The sequence below is a fragment of the Muntiacus reevesi genome, chromosome 14 (assembly GCF_963930625.1).
Source record: "Muntiacus reevesi chromosome 14, mMunRee1.1, whole genome shotgun sequence".
In the NCBI taxonomy this organism is placed as follows: domain Eukaryota; kingdom Metazoa; phylum Chordata; class Mammalia; order Artiodactyla; family Cervidae; genus Muntiacus; species Muntiacus reevesi.
Window position 1 is genome coordinate 37,971,546 of NC_089262.1, and position 19,363 is coordinate 37,990,908.

Below are 19,363 nucleotides of genomic sequence, written 5' to 3' on the forward strand. Positions count from 1 at the left end.
TGATTCTCCCATCACTGATTAAGGATATGAGGAAAGAGGTATGCTCATTCACTGTTGGTGGGAATACACTCTGGTTAATAAGCATTTGGAAGGGAAATTTGGCACTACCTATCAAATTGAGGTATACATGCTCCTTGAGCCACCAAATCTATGTGTAGTAATTTAACTTACATAAACAATTGCATATATAAAGATACAATTAAGGATTACTGACAGTGCTGCAGTGGCTAAACTGAAAGTAACTGTCCAAGGATGGAATGGATAGACAATGTGCATGCACACAATGGAACCCTAAGAAGCTACTGAAAAAAGAGCCATGCAAAATCCAAGATTCTCATAGGGTGATTAAAAAAAAAAAAAAAAAAAAAAACCACAACAGAATAAGATCTTATGAGAGCATACTTACAGAGAAAAGGAAGGAAGGGAACTTTACAGGAAGGGTGAAGAACTTCCATTTTTTACTTTTAAATTTCGCTGCTTATATTAAGCAGTAAGCATATATTGCTCTTCCAATATTTAAATTCGAGAGACAAAAAAGTGTTTAACTCAGATAACTTAATCTTGAATTTGTGTATTGTATGTATTATACTTGCCTTCCTCTAAGTTATGCACTAGAGGGATAAAACATTTTAAATTTTAAGAAAAAAATAAGTAAAACCCACCTTCAGTAATTTTACTGCACAAATTAAGTTGTCATCCACAGGATTAGAGAAGAGGGCATTCAGCAACTCCCGAAGACCAACCTGAAGAATGTCTGCCCTTGTAACCTGTCCATTTGTCCCTTTGATCTTTTGGGGCAAAAGAAAAGAAAAAGCAACCATGCCAAAATACAGATATATAAATGGTTTAACAAAATGTTGGAAAAATAAAGAGTTTTAACAAAACACACGGTCAGGATAATTTAAGCCTCTTAATTTTACTGCTTCATAAAGCAGTCTCTAAAGTTAACATCTTTTGGGGAACACAGGGCTTTTTCTTGGCTTTTTATACTATTTAAAAACACTTTAATTTATATCAGAATGGAACATGTATCTCAGCTCTCTGGCTTGAAGAACTATAAACTCAGGAGTCATGTTTTATCTTTATCATTCTCCCTACACATATCATTATTATTTCTACACAGGAAATTCAATAGCATTCTTAAAGTGACAATTCATTTAAAACACATTTGATATTGGTGCTCTTATTTGGCTTAATACCAAAATAAACTAAGATTAAGGCATGAGTTTTTTTTTTTTTTTTTTAAATTAAGGCTATCTGTGGTAAAAATGGACCGTAAATTAGGCACAAGACTGAACAAAGATCTAGATGCACTGAGACATACATTTGATGGTGGATTCAAGTGTCTTTTCAGTGGTATGTACACTACTAAGTCCCCAAATCAGGGTTTTAAGACACTATACCTGTATCTAGGAATAACCAGTCAAAAAAAAAACAAAACAAAAACAAAACAAGCAAATCCATTACAAAGCAACATTCAGCACTTATGTTGCCTACCAACAAGCATATACTCAAGTATACCACCAATTTAGCTGTAGTCTTTGTACAAATACAGTTTATGTGGAAAATTAATATATACAATAGGACCAAAAAGAACTACAGAGGGTGAGTTAGGTGGGAAAAAAAAAAAACCACCGCAGAAACTTTAATCTCTCCCCTCTTAACTCAAAGCTTTGTGCTCTGCAAGACAAGCTGCTTCTGAGTCACCACCTGAAAGTCAACAAACTAAATGTGCTAATATTTATGAAACAAGCATTCAAAAAAAGTGTGACTGTCTGTATTCCAAAAGCTTAAAATCACATGTAAACCATGGCTTTCCAAAAGTATATAATGACTTTAAAGTGCTTAGTAACCATCTCCTAACACCCTTCCCATGAACAGGAAGACAGAATGGTATATGTGTTCCATTTGAGGACAGACCCTGGTGGCTTAGTGCTAAGTAATCTGCCTGCCAATGAAGGAGATATGGGTTTGATCCCTGGGTCAGGAAGATCCCTGAAGAAGGAAATGGCAACCCACTCCAATATTCTTGCTGGGAAATATGGACAGAGGAGCCTAGTGGGCTAGTCCATGGGGTCACAAAAGAGTCAGTCACGACTTAGCAGCTAAACAATCACCACCACCACAACTACCATGAGTAGGCACTGAGACTTTTTTCCTCTCCCATTTCATCCCTAATGCTGTAAAAGACTACAGTAAACACAAATCCCTTGAAATTAATTTATATTCTTAGGCTTTGTCACTACTGAAAAGTACTCACCTCCAGGTTAAGATAAAGTTCTCCCAGAAAGAGTACAAACGCATGGAATCGTTTTCGAGTCACTTCATCCCCTTTTGCAGCTTGATCTTTAACTTCATATTCAGTCCGACATCTAATAAAGACATACCTTTTGTAATCTCATATTGCTTTGTTTTTTTAAATAATCAAGTAAGATAACCATTTGTCAGTGTGGTTGTTCACAAGCAATACAGAGGCAAGCACAATGCACCAACATTTTGATTTTCTGTAATAAAAGTGTTCCTGTCTATTGCAGAGATCAGAATATGTATTATCTTTCATACAATGATTCCTAGTTTTAAGAAATTGGTAACAATAGTTGAAAATAAGCCTATTAGATCAAGTTTGTAACAAGTTACAGCAGCACAGGTTTCATGAGGTTTATTGCATATTGGCACTAAAAAAACAAAACAAAACCCCAGCACCTCATTTATTGTCTCACTAGGCTTCTTAAGAAAGCACTGCTGGTTATCTTTTCAAACATATTAACTCATCAGAAAAAAAGTTGGGATATCTATAAATACAATACTCTGGTTAATAATGGAAAGGATCAGTTAATTAATGCCAATTCAGTTAACCAAGCGCCTTGGCTACTTTGTCATTCCTTTCATGACTTTTCAGGAAGGAGCTTTGATGAAGTGACCTTTTGATTCTATCAATGCTATTATATATTAATATACGTCAGTTATGTACAAATGTAAATCCCTACCCTTGTGCATGATTGATTATCTTGGTGAGAGGAAAGACCCTAAAACTTTAAGCTAAAGATCTTCAATTATAAAAGCAATACATGGTTATATTTTGGTTTTAACCTTTTTGAAATAAAAAGAACAAAGACAATACAACCTAGAGTTAACTGCTGCAAAGGTAACTTTTTTTCAAAGTATGTCTACATTTTTCAGTTAATAAGACTATTACCTTTTTGCTTGTTACATGAGTAGCATTTCTCCACATTAATAGCTTTGACCATATACCAATACTAGAGAGGCATACACAGGGGGTATATGATCAGAAGGGTCAGAAGACTGGTTTTCAGCCGTGACTACACACAGTAGAATCACTTGAGAGAGCTTTATAAACCATGCCCAGGCTCAATTTCAGTCTAGTATCAGAACTTCCAAGAGTGGGGGCTCAGGTCATTTCCAAGGTGAGCAGCACAAGGGAAGATAAGCAAGCCTTTCTGCCGTCCTACCTCTTCAAAGGCCTACTTTTACATCTTTCCAGCTCTAACTTGTACTTCTTTAAATATTAGGTAGATTAGCCATCTTTTTATAAATTTGTCACTTACATTTTCCCAAACTGCAGCTATCTGGAGTCATTCCAAATATTTCTACTAAAATACTTGCCTTTTTCTTACTCATTCCTAAGAGGGCCCTCTTTTCATATTAAATAAATGGGCTCATTGCCATGTGTTACAAATTTATCTATTTTTAATCTACTTCATATAAATTATGACCTCCCCCAATTTTATAATCTATATTTAATTAAGTTTAATCTCTTCTTTTAGGGCCTGTGGGTATTATGTCTTAAAGGGTTTTGCAACCTAATTTTTTTTGGTCAATTTTTCCCTAGTACTTGCTGTTTTACTTTTATATTTGAAATACATTTTGGTGTAGAGAGTGAGACAAGAACCCACCTTTGTTTTCGCCCACCCCAAAAGATTAGCCAGTTACGTCAGCAGCACAGTTTGTCTTCTACTAAAGTATTCGAAGTTTCACCTTCAGCAAAAGCTTAATTTTAAGTGTCTCTGGAGTGTACTTTTGGAATCTATTCTGTTAAAGTGCAGTTTAACCACACGATGGAATACTTTGCAACCATTAAAAGTATTTTCAAAGAACTAATAGGCAAATTATAATAAACTCAAAAACAATTTATTGATTAAAAAACTCAAATTATAAGAAAATTTCCCTATATTAGCTCATAAATTCAATGTCATCCCAAAACATCAATAAATACTAACAAGGTCTGTGTAATTTCACATGCTGATTCTAAAGTCTGTAGAAAACAAACATGCAAGAGTAGCAAAGAAGACCACACACACACACACACACAAAATGGGGAACAACTAGACTACCTGTGAGAAAACTAAGAGCTTTTTAATAGCATGGTAATAAATCAGGAAGAGAAAAAGTAATGAATAGAATACAATTAGTGCAGAATCAACCCAAATGTAAGGATGTAGTGCAATAAAGGTAGCACTTCTAATCAATAAGGTATGGATCTTCAAAAATGTAGTATGGGAAAAACTGGTTAAATGTGTGGCAGTAAGTGAAATTAGATCCTTATTCAAGCCAAAAGTAAGAACAAAGAAATATGTAAAGTGACCATTTTTAAGATCTTGGAAAAACAAAAGGCCATTCCTGGCACAAAACCAAAGGCAGAGACCGTTATTGAAAAAAGACTGCTATATATGAGTATAAACGTTTAATACTATATTCAAAATAAGAATGGTCTGCCCTATTCTTCCCTGAAACTTCCTATGAAGTGCAATCTTAGCAAGAAGAATGGTCAAATTCTAGCATGTTTAGGAGGAGTTCTTCACTCTCATACGTTCACACTGACCTTTGAAGTAGCAATTGGCGGAAGTTGCCACTCTGTGGACTAATTGTCAGATGATGGGACAGGTAGTTACAGAGGCGCGCTCCCATGTAAGAGAAATTGGGGATAGATGTGGCCTTTCAAAAAGAAAAAAGTTTTGTATGACACAGATACATCAAATCATTAATGCAAACACTTCACAGCAATATTCTAAAGAGGAAAAAACATTCCTACTCAGTACTATACAGAAAGGTACAAGGCATTTATGATTGTTAGGCATAAGGAAATTAACCCTCCCTCCCAAACTTACACCAAGAACCAGAATAAATACAAAGAAAAATATTAAGGCATGCTCTCCCCATCATTTACCTAAGGTTAGCAGAAAGCAGAGAGATAATCTCTGCTCATTTCTGCATAAAATATGTACAGGTACCCAGATGCATAGTGCTAATTAGGAAGAGTATTTGTGAAACTATTGATCAGAGGTATCTTTCAGGAATGGGATGACACCAACTTTGGCATCTAGCTGTCCAGAACAAGACAGGCCTGTTTTGTGACCTTGAACATTACTAAACCTCCCTGAGCTTCAGTTTTTGATTCCTATAGAGGTAATTAAGATACCTGATGCAAAAGATTAACATTTCGGCAACACCCCCAACACTCAAGATAAAGAGAAAATAAAAAGAAATAAAATATTTTTAATAAGACAATGGAAAAACACTGAATATCAAAGACGGTGATATAGCCAAGGAAGTACTCAGAAGTTTAACTTTCACTGCAGTTTTTAAAGAACAGTAGCGCACACACATTAAGGGACTTATCACAAAGGCAGTAGTTAACCAGAGTCTAGACCTAACAAATGGCCTGATGCCCCTCCGTCCCTATGTTGGGTCTAGTTACTCATGTGTAACCTTAGACAAGTCATGTAACCTCTGTTAAGCTATGTATAAAATGGGGATAAACGTAATACCTTACAACCACCAAGGATTAAGTGAGTTAACTACAGGTCAAGTGTTCAGCACTGCCAGGCATGAAGTACTTTATAAATAGAACATTTTATTTCTAATTACTTCCTTGCTCACATAGGCACCTGTACATTTCTCATCTAGGAAGAAAGACTGATTGTACTGACATTCATATACGTTTATCTGGTACCACAAAAGACTTAAAATTCAAATTTTATACTTTTCTCATTACTGGCACTGCCTATTTCCCTTTGCTCTTAAAATTTAAAGTAAATTTAAAGACAACAAAACTGGTCATTAAAGTTTCCTGCATCCCTGCTATATTCCAACTTTACTTCCACTGACAACCAATTTTAACTCTTTCAGCTAAAAAGGTTTTAACCTTTGTATCTCCATGCTCCATGATATGAGTTTAGATATTTCTTACCAGTTTCCCACCAAGGAAGATGAACAGTTTTCATGTCAAAGTAGGATTCAGGACAAACAGAGCAGTTCTATCTTCCTAAAAGCTCAGGCATTTAAAAAAAAAAAAATCTAAGAACTGGCGAGGTAATATTGGAGTCTAGAAACAATTGAGAACTGGAAAAATAGTCAAATGAAACACTAAGTACAGTTAAAAAAAAGAAAAATCGACCTGCTATCATAAGTTGCCCTTTCATATATCCAAGTTAGAGCTGCTCCTTCAGCAAAGACTTAAAGAGAAACATAACCTTAGGCGGCATTTATCTCCTCTTGTTTTTGGCCAGTCTCTCACTGACCTTAAATTTATCTTCAAGACTGAGTGCTATGTTTTCTCCCTTAAAATAGCACTAATGTATCAATGAACAATATGCTAAGATTAAAACTAAACTTTATGTGAATAACCTAGACTGATGTTAGATTTTTTAAGGAATTAAAATAAAAATCCTTGAAAATTTTAAAGACAAGCAGAAACATTAAGATTCAAGTCAAGAGTGTCTGTAGTCCTTTCTTTTTTTTTTTTTAAATAAAGAATCATTTACGAGGCAAAAAACTTCTCCCATAACTTTTTCTCCCCTACTCCAATAACGGCAGATTATTGTAAAACAGGGGTTTGGAAAAAAGCAAGATATTCATGTAGTGTCCTCATAAGTGTCCAAAGCTCCTTCCAAATGCCTGTACAGAGCCTTGGCTATAGTCCTGGATCCCAAACTACAGAAATTTTGTACAACAGAGACGTAAAAGCTCCCATGAACCATAAAGAGTCAAGGAATGTGGAGGCTGGTGAACATGAACCTGGCTCCCCTCAAGGAGCAGCCACCATCCTCCAGCATCAGGGAAGCTGTTCAGTGAGCGCCCCGTGCTGTCAGCCAACCTACCTGCTGATAGATGAGTTCCACAAGTTCTTGCAAAGCATCATCTGTTGTAACCCAGCCATTCAGGGTCTCTGCAAACTGTTCAATTTCAGTTTCAAAACTGCCAGGCTGTTCTGTAAGATGATTCAAAAAATCCTGAACATATTCTGATAAAGTAGGATAATCCTCACAGCCGTCCTCATAGGATTCCTATAGGTCAAAGGTTAAAAGAAAAAAAAATTAATCCATGCAACTACCTAAAATAAATATGAGGCAGCTTTAAATTGGAATGTCTCTAGCTCAAATGGTATTTTTAAGAATCTTTAACCTGATAAAATGTGTTATTTTCTTCAAAAAAGTTCAGTCCACTTTTTCCTTGCCCAACAGCCAAAACGTGGTAACAGAAGGGCTCCCTCTAGCTGGGTAGAGAACTGTCTTCCCACCTCTGGAAGATTTACAAGATGACTAAGAAGTAAAGTTTAAACCAGTATTTCACTATAAGACCAAGAAGAAAGTTAAGAGTTATAATAAGATTCAGGATTTGTTTCAAAATGGAAGGGGGAGAGGGGCCAGAGATACAGAAATGAGAAAGACCACATGTAGTTAATGACTGAGGCCATAGGCATTCATTATAACATTCTCTATCCTTGTAGACATTCAACAATTTCTATATTGGAAAAAAAAGTTTGTCAATCTCCAAAGATAAAAAATATATATACTTTAAATGACTACAAAATATCATAGCGTACAGTGATAAGAGACTTTCTGGCTGCCATGTCCAGCCAATCTTGAATAGCAATAATTTCCAATTAATATCACTATCATCCCAATGTTCATAGCAGCACTATTTACAACAGCCAACACACAGATGCAACCAACATGTCCATCAACAGATGAATGGATAAAGATGTGGTATCACATATAGCCATAAAAAAATGAAATAATGGATGAACCTAGAGATTATCAAAATAAGACAGAGAAAGACAAAGGTCATATGATGATCACTTAGATGCACAATGTTAAGTCTTTAAAAAATGACACGAATTTATTTACAAAACAGAAATGGGAGTCAGACAGAGAAAAAACTTACGGAGAATGGGATCAACATATACATGCTACTGCACACAAAACACACAATTAGTAAGGACCTCCTGTATTGCAAAAGCAACTCAATATTCTGTAAAGAGCTATATGAGAAAACAATCTAAAAAAGTAGATATATGTACAAGAGGTTCACTTTGCTGAAACTAACACAACATTGTAAATCAACTATACTCCCAATAAAGTATTTTTTAGCATTTTAAATAATGGCAGAATGTTGAGTAGGGTGACTGATGCAAAAGATAACAGATTTGAAATGTCTGGAATACCACTCAAAGCATTCTGAAGTCTACTTGAGTGTTATTTCCTTCTTCAGGGGATCTTCCCAACCCAGGGATCAAATCCAGGTCTCCTGCATGGCAGACAGATTTTTTACCATCTGAGCCACGAGCGAAGCCCAAAAGTTGACTGATGTCTGCTTCAGTATCTGTTTTGTTTTGCTTTTTAGTCCATGAAAGTGATAGTGTTAGTCACTCAGTCATATCTTGAACTCTTTGTAACCCCAGGGACTGTAGCCCGCCAGGCTCCTCTGTCCATGAGATTCTCCAGGCAACAACACTGGAGTGGATAGCCATTCCCTTCTCCAGGGAATCTTCCTAACCTAGGGATTGAACCCGTGGGTCCCCTGCACTGCAGGCAAATTCTTTACCATCTGAGCCACCAGGGAAATCCAATAATAACTATGCAGCTTGATAAAATTTACCCCTTTCCAAAAGAAGCCATATGCAGAGTACATCATGAGAAATGCTGGGTTGCAAGAAGCACAAGCTGGAATCAAGATTGCCGGGAGAAATATCAATAACCTCAGATATGCAGATGACACCACCCTTATGGCAGAAAGTGAAGAAGAACTAAAGAACCTCTTGATGAAAGTGAAAGAGGAGAGTGAAAAAGTTGGCTTAAAGCTTAACATTCAGAAAACTAAGATCATGGCATCTGGTCCCATCACCTCATGGGAAATAGATGGGGAGACAGTGGAAACAGTGTCAGACTTTATTTTTCTGGGCTCCAAAATCACTGCAGATGGTGATTGCAGCCATGAAATTAAAAGACGCTTACTCCTTCAAAGGAAAGTTATGGCCAACCTAGACAGCATATTAAAAAGCAGAGACATCACTTTGCCAACAAAGGTCCGTCTAGTCAAGGCTATGGTTTTTCCAGTGGTCATCCATGGATGTGAGAGTTGGACTATAAAGAAAGCTGAGCACCGAAGAAATGATGCTTTTGAACTGTGATGTTGGAGAAGACTCTTGAGTCCCTTGGACTGCAAGGAGATCCAACCAGTCCCTCCTAAAGGAGATCAGTCCTGGGTGTTCGTTGGAAGGACTGATGCTGAAGCTGAAGCCCCAGTATTTTGGCCACCTCACGCGAAGAGGTGACTCACTGGAAAAGACCCTGATGCTGGGACACATTGGGGGCAGGAGGAGAAGGGGACGACAGAGGATGAGATGGTTGGATGGCATAACTGACTCGATGGACATGGGTTTGGGTGGACTCCGGGAGTTGGTGATGGACAGGGAGGCCTCGCGTGCTGCAATTCATGGGGTCACAAAGAGTCAAACACAACTGAGCAACCTAACTGAACTGAAAAGAAGTTAAAATGAGAAACCACATGAAACAATTATGACTATAGTATGGAAGCATTTTATGAAGGAGTTAAGTTCCAAAGTCAGCAAGTAAAGAAAGAAAGGAAAAAAAAAAAATCACACCTAGTCAGAATTTGCCCTAGGAAACCCCATGTTGGAGCTGACGTATAATCTTACTGAGAAGACTAACACTGCTGGTAATGACCACTATTCTTAAGCTGACCACCATTTAGAGGCCAGGTTGCATGATTTTTTTATACTTCTAGACACTAAAGTGACATTTAACATGACACGCTGCAGGTTCTGTAAGAGGACTCAGGAGCTAAGAGCAGAGGCAGGAAGCGCAGAGCACTGCGCCTCGAGTGCTCAGACGGGGCCTGCTGAGCAGCAGAGCAGAGACACTGGCACACTTTACACGTCTGTCTGATCACACGCCTGCAGCCAAATTAACTGTACTGTGAGATAAAGCAAGCATTAGTGTTGATGAAATTCAAATTCATGAAGCATAAACATTACTGCTGTGTGACAGGATTACACGAGTTAATAAGTGAGTTAATTAGTAAACACCCTTGGACCAGTACACAGTAAGGTACTAAGTGTTCAACAAATTTTAAATTTCTAGGAAAGTACTGAAACACATTCCAAATACAACAGCCATGTTCTCACACCTAAAGGAGCTAAAGTGTAAAACCATCTAGAAAGGAGAATGATCAACTATACTTGTTGGTACCTAGGATGGTCCTCTATCAATAAACTAATAGCTACCAGTTGCAGATATACCATGTTGTTCACTCAAAACCATCTGAGTGTTGAGTGCTTACTTGACTGCTCTAGGTGCTGGGAATACTGTCACACCATGGATAAAGGAGACAAAGTCCTCCTTCCTCTCTTGGGGTTCTATTTCATAATGGCAGACATTTTTCAGATATTGAGATATAGTGGGGAAAAAAGGTCAGGGAAGAATTCCGAACAGTTAATATCTGAACTGAGAGAAAAAGAGTAAAACAACAAACCCAACACCAGCAACACAAATATTTGAGGAAAGATTTTATGCAAGAGGGACAAGAAGTATACAGGCCCTAAGGAGATATGCATTTGCCTAATACCTTTATGAGATGCCAGAATACACAAACTGAGGATAAAGCAGTTGCTAATGGGATCCATAAGGCAAATGGGGAGATCATGTGGGGTTTGGGCACCACACTAAGACCAGTTCAAGAGACAGTGAAGAAACCAAGCAGGGGTTGGGGTTAGGGTGGGTTTAGGCAAGGAAGGATCTTGTTCTAACTCAAGTAATCTATGCATGCTCATATAGCTCTTGTAGACATATAAGTTATTAAGAATTGAGTACAGAACAAAGTCTATGCTTTTAAGTTCTGTGCTATACTCCAAAAAAAGTCAAAAGCCTATAACCCAATTTTGACACATAAGCTTACTTATTTATAAACTTACAATAAGTTTTAAATTATAAATAAGTTGCCAAAAATTCATCTAACAATTCAAAGAATTCGTTAAGTATATTACCTTATATCCACATGACAGAATATCATATAGCCACTGAAAAGACACGTTATCAATACAGAAATACTGTCAACACAGTAAATTAAAAGAATACAGAACCATATTTTTGTACTATTTAACTGTTAGAGAGTTATAGAGAATGAAAATTTCTGTAAAGAGAGACAAGGAATAAGTTATCTCTGGAGTGAGGAAACAATTATAAATATTCACTCTTCAGGGCTTCCCTGGTGGATCAGAATCCGCTTATAATGTAGGAGCCACAGGAGACATGGGTTAGATCCCTGGGTTGGGAAGATACCCTGGAGGAGGGCATGGCAACCCACACCAGTATTCTTGTGGAGAATCCCATGGACAGAAGCCTGGCGGGCTACAGCCCATAAAGATTGTAGATGGCAGAGTTGGACATGACTGAAGCAAACGGGCACGGTGCCGACTTTATTATGAAATTGTGAAAGCGGTTCAGCATGACAAATGCATCATATTCAATAATTACTTAATGGTAATTACAAACATGTGAGTTTTACAATTAAAAACTAGTTTTATGATTTTTATATGCAATTCAAAATTTACACATTTGCGGTATCCTACTATTAACGACAATGAAAAGCAGGAAGTCTCCCAGCTAATGATATTGATTTCCTAACTGTTCTTATCACATGTCATTCACTGAACCAAAATGCAGGTTAGAACACTGACTTCAGTTTTTGATTTTTTTCCAAATAAGCATAACTCTTTTAAGCGAATCTGAAATGTGAAAGTAAAAGAGGAAAACAGAGCTGTTCTGAATAGAGCTGAACAGGGGATTCAGAGCCTGCTGTTTCAAGTGAAAAGGGTGGCACAGAGTATTCTGAACAGATGAGCATGCCAATGTTTGAATCAAAACTTGTGTTAGTTCTCTAGTACCGGATTTTTTTTAAAGTATAAATTTCTTCAGTCTTTAATGTGATGTCAAATGGCTTCCAAGTTGAGGAATATTTTAAGTTTTATTTTTCTTAGAATTCTGTGACAAGAGATTAGGAGGAACATCAAACAGAAAACTGACTTTCTAGTAGGTACTTTGAATACACTGTTAAGAGGTAAGCCCCTAAGCAAAGCAGTGGGAACAAAAGAAAATGATCAGATACTTAATGTGAACAGTCAAGACTATTTTAGTCAACTAGATCAAAAGTGGGCAAGACTGTGAAAGAGGGAAAGTGAGTCAATACACCATACAAGCTTATAGCCTGAGCAGTTAGTTAAAATATAAAAATGTAAGAAAAGGTTTGCAAAAGATGAATTTATCTTTGTTCTTGAGTTTGAATGTGCAATCCTCAGAAGAGGTCAAAACAAATGGAAACATAAGCCTGGAGCTGAGAGGAAGAATTAAATTCCAGAGTTATCAGCAGGAAGGTATGTGATGGTCAGATTCTAGGAGATATGTACTATCATCAAGGGAAGTAATAAAACAGTAAAAAGAATTCTCAGAGCCTGCAGTCTGAGGAGAGGAGGAATGGTCTAAAAATTGGAAGGATGAAGAACTGCCACAGAAACCAAAGGAAAAGGTAAACAAGTAGAGGTGCTCATAGGAGCAAATGCTGTAGAATAATTTCATTGGTTCAAATCTGAGACAATGATGGTTGCAGTCTTGATAATCAAAACTATGTAAAAAGAGAAAAATTTAAGACAAGATTCAATTCAGTTACTCAGTCATCTCCCACTCTTTGCGACCCCATGAACCGCAGCACACCAGGCCTCCCTGTCCATCACCAACTCCCGGAGTCCAACCAAACCACCCAAACCCATGTCCATGTACTCAATATGTCAGCAAATTTGGAAAACTCAGCAGTGGCCATAGGACTGGAAAATGTCAGTTTTTATTCCAATCCCTAAGAAAGGCAATGCCAAAGAATGCTCAAACTACCACACAATTGCACTCATCTCACACGCTAGCAAAGTAATACTCAAAATTCTCCAAGCCAGGCTCCAGCAATAAGTGAACCGTGAACTTCCAGATGTTCAAGCTGGTTTTAGAAAATGTAGAGGAACCAGAGATCAAATTGCCAACATCCACTGGATCACTGAAAAAGCAAGAAGAGTTCCAGAAAAACATCAATTTCTGCTTTATTGACTATGCCAAAGCCTTTGTGTGGATCACAATAAACCGTGGAAAATTCTGAAAGAGAAGGGAATACCAGACCACCTGACCTGCCTCTTGAGAAACCTGTATGCAAGTCAAGAAGCAACAGTTAGAACTCGACATGGAACAACAGACTGGTTCCAAATAGGAAAAGACAAGATTAGTATTATATTCAGTTTTTATAAAAAGGAGGAAATTTTGAAAGACTTAAAATGTACCCTTGGCACCTTGCTCAGGACCCACACCAGAAGTCAACCTCACAGATCACATGGTGTTCAAGAAGTCTATTTAGATGAGGGTTAAGAGGACAATCAATTTTAAAATAAAAACATCAGCTGTCACAAAAATAGTACAATTAAGAGGGTCAGTCTGCAGAGGTTTCAATGGTCAGTGAGGAGTAATGACTGACCAATTTTTCATTTTGGAGAATGTCATTATTAAAAGGAGAAGAAAAACTGGGCAGTAACTTGGAGGATGTTCTCAGAAAAAGCTGGGATTTTTTGTGCATGTTGGGGAGGGTGGGGGATTTTGTCTCTTAATAAATGCTTTATCAACTCCTATGTGGAATTTTTGGTTCTCATAAGTGAACTGCAATTAAATATTTAAGATGTAGTGGTTTACCTGAGAAAAAGCCATGGCCAGGAATAGATGGACATGGCAACTCATTGGTAAGAAGACATAAAAAGAAGATTCTAGTAGTGAGATTAAAGGAAGGTTTGAAGATAAAAGGACCTGGAGTTTTAGAAGGGTTATGAAAGAACAAGACTATCATAAAAAATGTAAAAAACATGCATTCTTGAGAGCAGATCCTGCTCAAGGATACCAAGCAAGAGATTCTCACGTGTATAACAAAGGAAGACAAGGAATTTCTGGAAATCCAGCCAGGAGACCACTAGAATACAGGCTCTATAAAGATAAGAACTTTTTATCCAGTGCTGTATCCCCAGCCCTGGATTCATGGTTAAGTATTCAATTATTTTCTGAACAAGTGAGTGAATACAGCTAACTCTGGATTATGGTTACTGTCAGGAAGAGTTTCTCTCATAATCAGACTTTATCCTAAGACTCAGGGGGAAAAAAAATCAAGGATATTGCTATTCTGTGACTAAATGGATTGAGAAAAACTCTTAGCTTTGACAGAGGGTAAAAGGGTAAGGCCAGAGAATATATCAGGGCAGGAGTAACAAGCTTCCCAGGCAGTAAATGGTAAAGAATCCGCCTGACAATGCAGGAGATGGGAAAGACAGTAAGGAATCTGCCTGCAATGCAAGAGACCCTGGTTTGAGCCCTGGAGAAGGAAATGGCAACCCACTCCAGCAGTCCTGTCTGCGAAACCCCACAGTCAGAGGAGCCTGGCCGGCTACAGTCCATGGGGTCGCCAAGAGTCAGACACGACCGAGCACACACGCACTCAGCAAGCCTGAATGCCTGTAGAAGCCAGGTGGATTACAGGCAAACGAAGTAAGCCGGTGAGCAAATTAGAGCTTACACACCATCTAAAGGGGCTGCCTCTATTCAGCTCCAGCCAACTTTTGCTCTATCAAAATAGCAGTCCAGTATGGCCAGATCTTATGATTTCAAAGAACCCTCAAAAAAAATAATAATAAACAAACAAATCAGCTTTGCAGTATCTAATATAAGTACTGGTAAATTATAAAGCCCCCTTTAAAAAAAAATACGCAGGGCCAAAGAAGACACACCTGCAGGCAACATGTAAGCCATGGGCTCTGGCAAACAGAGCCAAGCTGGAGCTGATCTACAAGAGATTTAAGGAGTGCCAAAAGGACGGCAGTGGCTCAAAGCAATCGACTAACATGGCTCAATACACCGCTCTCAGGGAGTCACTTGAACTATTTAGGAAACTGGCTGGTAAAGAATTATGAAAAACTACATCCCTCTCACCATGAAATAGCCTAAATCACTGGGAAAACAAACAAATGAGAAACAGTTTGTGGCTGTTAAGGTAAGTATCCTTAAGAGTCACTCAGCTACTCAAAGCTCTCGAATGGTTCCTGTCTTCTCTATGCCAAAAACAGTTTTGGGGCAAGAATCCAAGCTGCTCTCATTTCTACTTTACATGATTGATGGCCCATTCCACCCCAAGTCAACTGCTCTTCCTGCTATGCCTGTACTTTCCCCTCTCCATCCCCAAAGCTCTTTCCTAATACAGTCTAACTGCATGAAGTTTCTAAAATATGAAATAAAAAGTTCTCCTGTATCTTCTATCAAATATGGAAGTAAATTCCCTCCAACTCTCACCCCCAAAGCAACAAAAAAAGTGTGCCACTATTAGTTGATCAGGGACTTTACAAATTAAAAAAGGCGACACCCACCCACCAGAATAGCTAAACTTAAAATAGTAAATACCAAGTGCTGATAAGGAATTAAACTGACTGGAAACCATATGGTACTCAATGAATACATTGGAATCAGTCTTTTTGGAAAAGTATTCAGCAGTCTTTACTAAAGCTAGCTACCCTATGTCCCAACAACTTCACTCCTACATATATACCAAACACAAACAAGGGCAAATATCCACCAAGACATGGTCAAGAACAGCAGCCCCAAACATAATAGCCCAAGTGTGAAAGCCAACCAAATGTTCATCAACAAATATTCACAGTGGACTGCCACGAGACTAAATCACCTCCAGTAACATGCTACAATACTGATTAATTTTGATGTTGAATGAAAACGAGTGTATTCTATGTGACTCCATTTATATGAATTTTGAACAGAAGCAAACTTACTGTTAGATCAAAATAGTGGTTACCTTTGGAGAGCAGTGGGCTTCCCTTGTGGCTCAGCTGGTCAAGAATCTGCCTACAATGCAGGAGACCTGGGTTTGTTCCCGGGTTCCCTTCCCGGGTTGGAAAGATCCCCTGGAGAAGGGAAAGGCTACCTACTCCAGTATTCTGGCCTGGAAAATTCCATGGATTGTATAGTCCATGGGGTCACAAAGAGTCAGACACGACTGAGTGACTTTCACTTTGGAGAGCAGTAATGATTAGAAGGAAACAGAGTAGGCTATGGGGATAGTGATAATGTTCCTTTTCATTATCTGGATGCTGGATGCCCAAGAATTTTCACTTCGTGAAACTCTGAGCTAAACCAGAGTTACACTATCCCGTATATTTACATGTCAAAAAATGAAGAACAGGAGAGATAGGACTTATGCTAAAGTATTATCATTTCTTCAATCCAGAATGATCCCTGCCCTATTCATTTACAATTAATTGCTATGCATTTACCATCATAACAATGCTTTTCTTTATATCCCAACCATGCTTGATGTTTTCTCCTGATATTTAAGTGACACCAATTTCTAACATTTATATTATTGACAAAGATGAATCTGAAAGTTCTTTAAACCTACTTTATCAAAATTCCCTACATTTCTATATAACCGTTAATTAGAACCAGAAACACTTCTATTTTAACAGAGCCCAGATGTGTACTCCTTAACATTCAAACACCTACCACAATTAGCCTGCAGCAAAACCACTGTTTAATTTACCCTGAAGTTACCAATGAATATCCAGCTGCCCCGCTAAAATCAAATTAAAAATTAACTTTTCCAGGCCACTATTCTACAGGTCGTCCATAAAGTCAGGACACAAACTTCAGTTTTATAGATTGAAGATGTTCTTGACCACCGTAAATTTATTAAACTAGAGATGGTGGAAATACAGCAATGAACAAAATAGACAAGACTGTCTACTCTCAAGCTTATGTTCTGATACCTTGACTGTAATAACTACCTCGAATATAATAAATACATTATTGAATCACTGTTTTTTTCCTCATGATTTCAATACAATCGTGTTTTTATGTGCGGCACAGAAAGAACACCAGCATACTGATAAATGATGTAATAACCACATTCTTGCAGTAATATTAGAGTTACAATAAAAAGCTGTACTTACTGTATAATTAGAAGAGTAACTTGATGGGTAGAATTCAGGGGCGTTTACAGACAGCTTAGACATTAATACAGGAGCTACAACCACCTGGGGTTTAGCCATTGCTGACTCCGAATTCTGCTGTGGGATGTTATCCGGCGAACTAGATGGAGCTCTCAGGGGCCTCGTTTGTTCTGAGAAAGAAAAAAAAAAAATTGGTGTGAGATACTTTCGTTCCTTTGGATAACAACTTACAAATACGGAAAAGCCATTTGAGCAAGACTGGTTTCTAACTCAAACAAAAACCACCACGAATTTTAAGGTTATCGCCAGGATAGGTGCAGAGAGCCTGCAAAAAGGAACAATAGACTTGCTTTAGCTCATTTTATGAACATACTGCTTTCTAAATAAACACGTGAGGGCTTCTTTTTCCTTTTTTCTTTTTTAAAGAGTCGGTTAAAAAGAGGTGGGCGCCCGCCTCCGGCCTCCCCCTCGGGGGCTGGGGAGGGGGAGGCGAATTTTACTCCCTCCCGGGACAGCAGAACTCGGAGGGCGCCGCGGGCCCCTCCCCCCGCCGGGGCGCACAAAGGATTCCGGCGGCCACCTTCCAAACCCGGTTCTGGGCCCGTCCCCACCCCGAAACAAGCAGGCTCTTCGGGAACGCTCTCCGGGAGGCGGGGGTTAAAGAGGAGACAGCGCGCCTCCCTTGGGGGGCGCGCGGAGGGCCGCGGTGGGGGAAGCGTTGGCCCAGGAGGACGGGGTCCCCTAGAGCGGCTCCGTACCTGGGAGCGCCCCGGGCCGGGCAGGCCGCTGGGGGCCGGCGGGGACCTCGCACTGGGCCCCTGGCGGCGGGGCCGTCCTGGGCTGGCGCAGCGGCGGCGGCTGCAAGAAGCCCGGAGCTTTGGGTTGAGGCGGCGGCGGCGGCGGCTGGTGCCGCGGCCGCTCAGCAGGCCCCGCTCCGTTCGGGAAACCAGCGCCCTCAGGCCCGCCCCCTCCGCGGCCCAGGCCCCGGCTCCGGCCCCGACCAGCACCTGGGGCCCGATCGAAACCGTCCGACATGCTCCTCCTCCTCCTCCGGGGGCCGCTGCTGCTGCGCTCGGGAGAGGACACGGGGGGAGGCGCCGCGGGCCGGCTCTCGCCGCGGCGCTCACTCAGGCCTCATGGAGGAGGAGGGCGGCGGGTCCCCGCTAGTCTCCTCAGCGCTTCGGGCGGGCGGAGCGGACGGCAGCTAAAGCACCCGCCGAACCCGCCGCTCCGGAGCGCCCGCCCCCCGCGGATAGCCTCGGCTTTCCGATTCTCCCCCCAAATCCGGCTCTCCCGCCTCCGGCGCGGCGGGGGCGAAGGCGGGTGACAGCGGCCCCCCGCGGCCCGGAGGCCCCGGGCGCGCCGGCCTCGGCTCCTCCCGTTCGCGGCGGGCGGGCGGGCAGCCGCGGCCCAGCAGGCGGTCCGGCGAGCGGCGCCTAGGCCGCGGGGCCCGGGCGGGGGGCCTGAACGCCGCGCTTACCCCTGCTAGGCCCGGCCTGCGCGATGGTTCTCGAGAGAGAAGTGCGAGACTGACGGTTGAGGCCAGGAAATTAAATTACGGGGGGAGGGGGCGTGGAGCCGGCGCCAGGGTTCGCGGACGCGCACCTTCCGGGGGCGCGCAGGTGTGTTCAATGTGCGGGCGCAGGCGAGACCCGAGGGCGGGCGGGGAGCGGGGCAGTGGAAGCTCGTCTGCGAGCTGCTACGTGAGCTGCGGGGGAAGGGAGGAGGAACAGGATCGAAATACGCCCCCCACCCCCGCCCCTCTCAATTCACTGTAGGTGTTTATCACAGTGGGTCACGGTATGATCAAGCTTTACCCTCTTCTCTTTTTCTCTTACCCTCAGAAATGTTAAGAAAATACACTACCTTTCAATGAAACGCCTCTCTTTTTCATCTTCTGCCAGTGCTGTCCAATCAAAATATGAGAGCCACAAATGCAAGCCACTTTACATAATTATAAATTTTCTAGAATGCACCTTATGCGAGTGAAAAGAAACAGGTGAAATTAATTTACATAAT

The 19,363-nt window shown here is 40.3% G+C and overlaps 1 protein-coding gene across 3 annotated transcripts in view; it reads right to left on the bottom strand.

Annotated features, from left to right (window-relative positions):
- PAIP1 (poly(A) binding protein interacting protein 1) overlaps window positions 1-18,958 on the bottom strand; it is a 28,938-nt gene extending 9,980 nt beyond the window's left edge. Inside the window, exons 1-6 of one of the 3 annotated variants that reach the window (XM_065905255.1) lie at window positions 18,825-18,958; window positions 17,345-17,514; window positions 7,119-7,304; window positions 4,841-4,953; window positions 2,261-2,372; window positions 663-788 (exon numbers count right to left, since the gene is read on the bottom strand). In XM_065905255.1, coding sequence (XP_065761327.1) covers window positions 663-788; window positions 2,261-2,372; window positions 4,841-4,953; window positions 7,119-7,304; window positions 17,345-17,443 — 636 coding nt within the window. In that variant the 5' untranslated portion in view covers window positions 17,444-17,514; window positions 18,825-18,958. Of the gene's footprint in view, window positions 1-662; window positions 789-2,260; window positions 2,373-4,840; window positions 4,954-7,118; window positions 7,305-17,344; window positions 17,515-18,102; window positions 18,630-18,824 lie in introns of those variants that run through there. The other 2 variants (XM_065905253.1, XM_065905254.1) reach the window with 2 other exon arrangements.
- Between the last annotated feature and the right edge of the window lie 405 nt (window positions 18,959-19,363).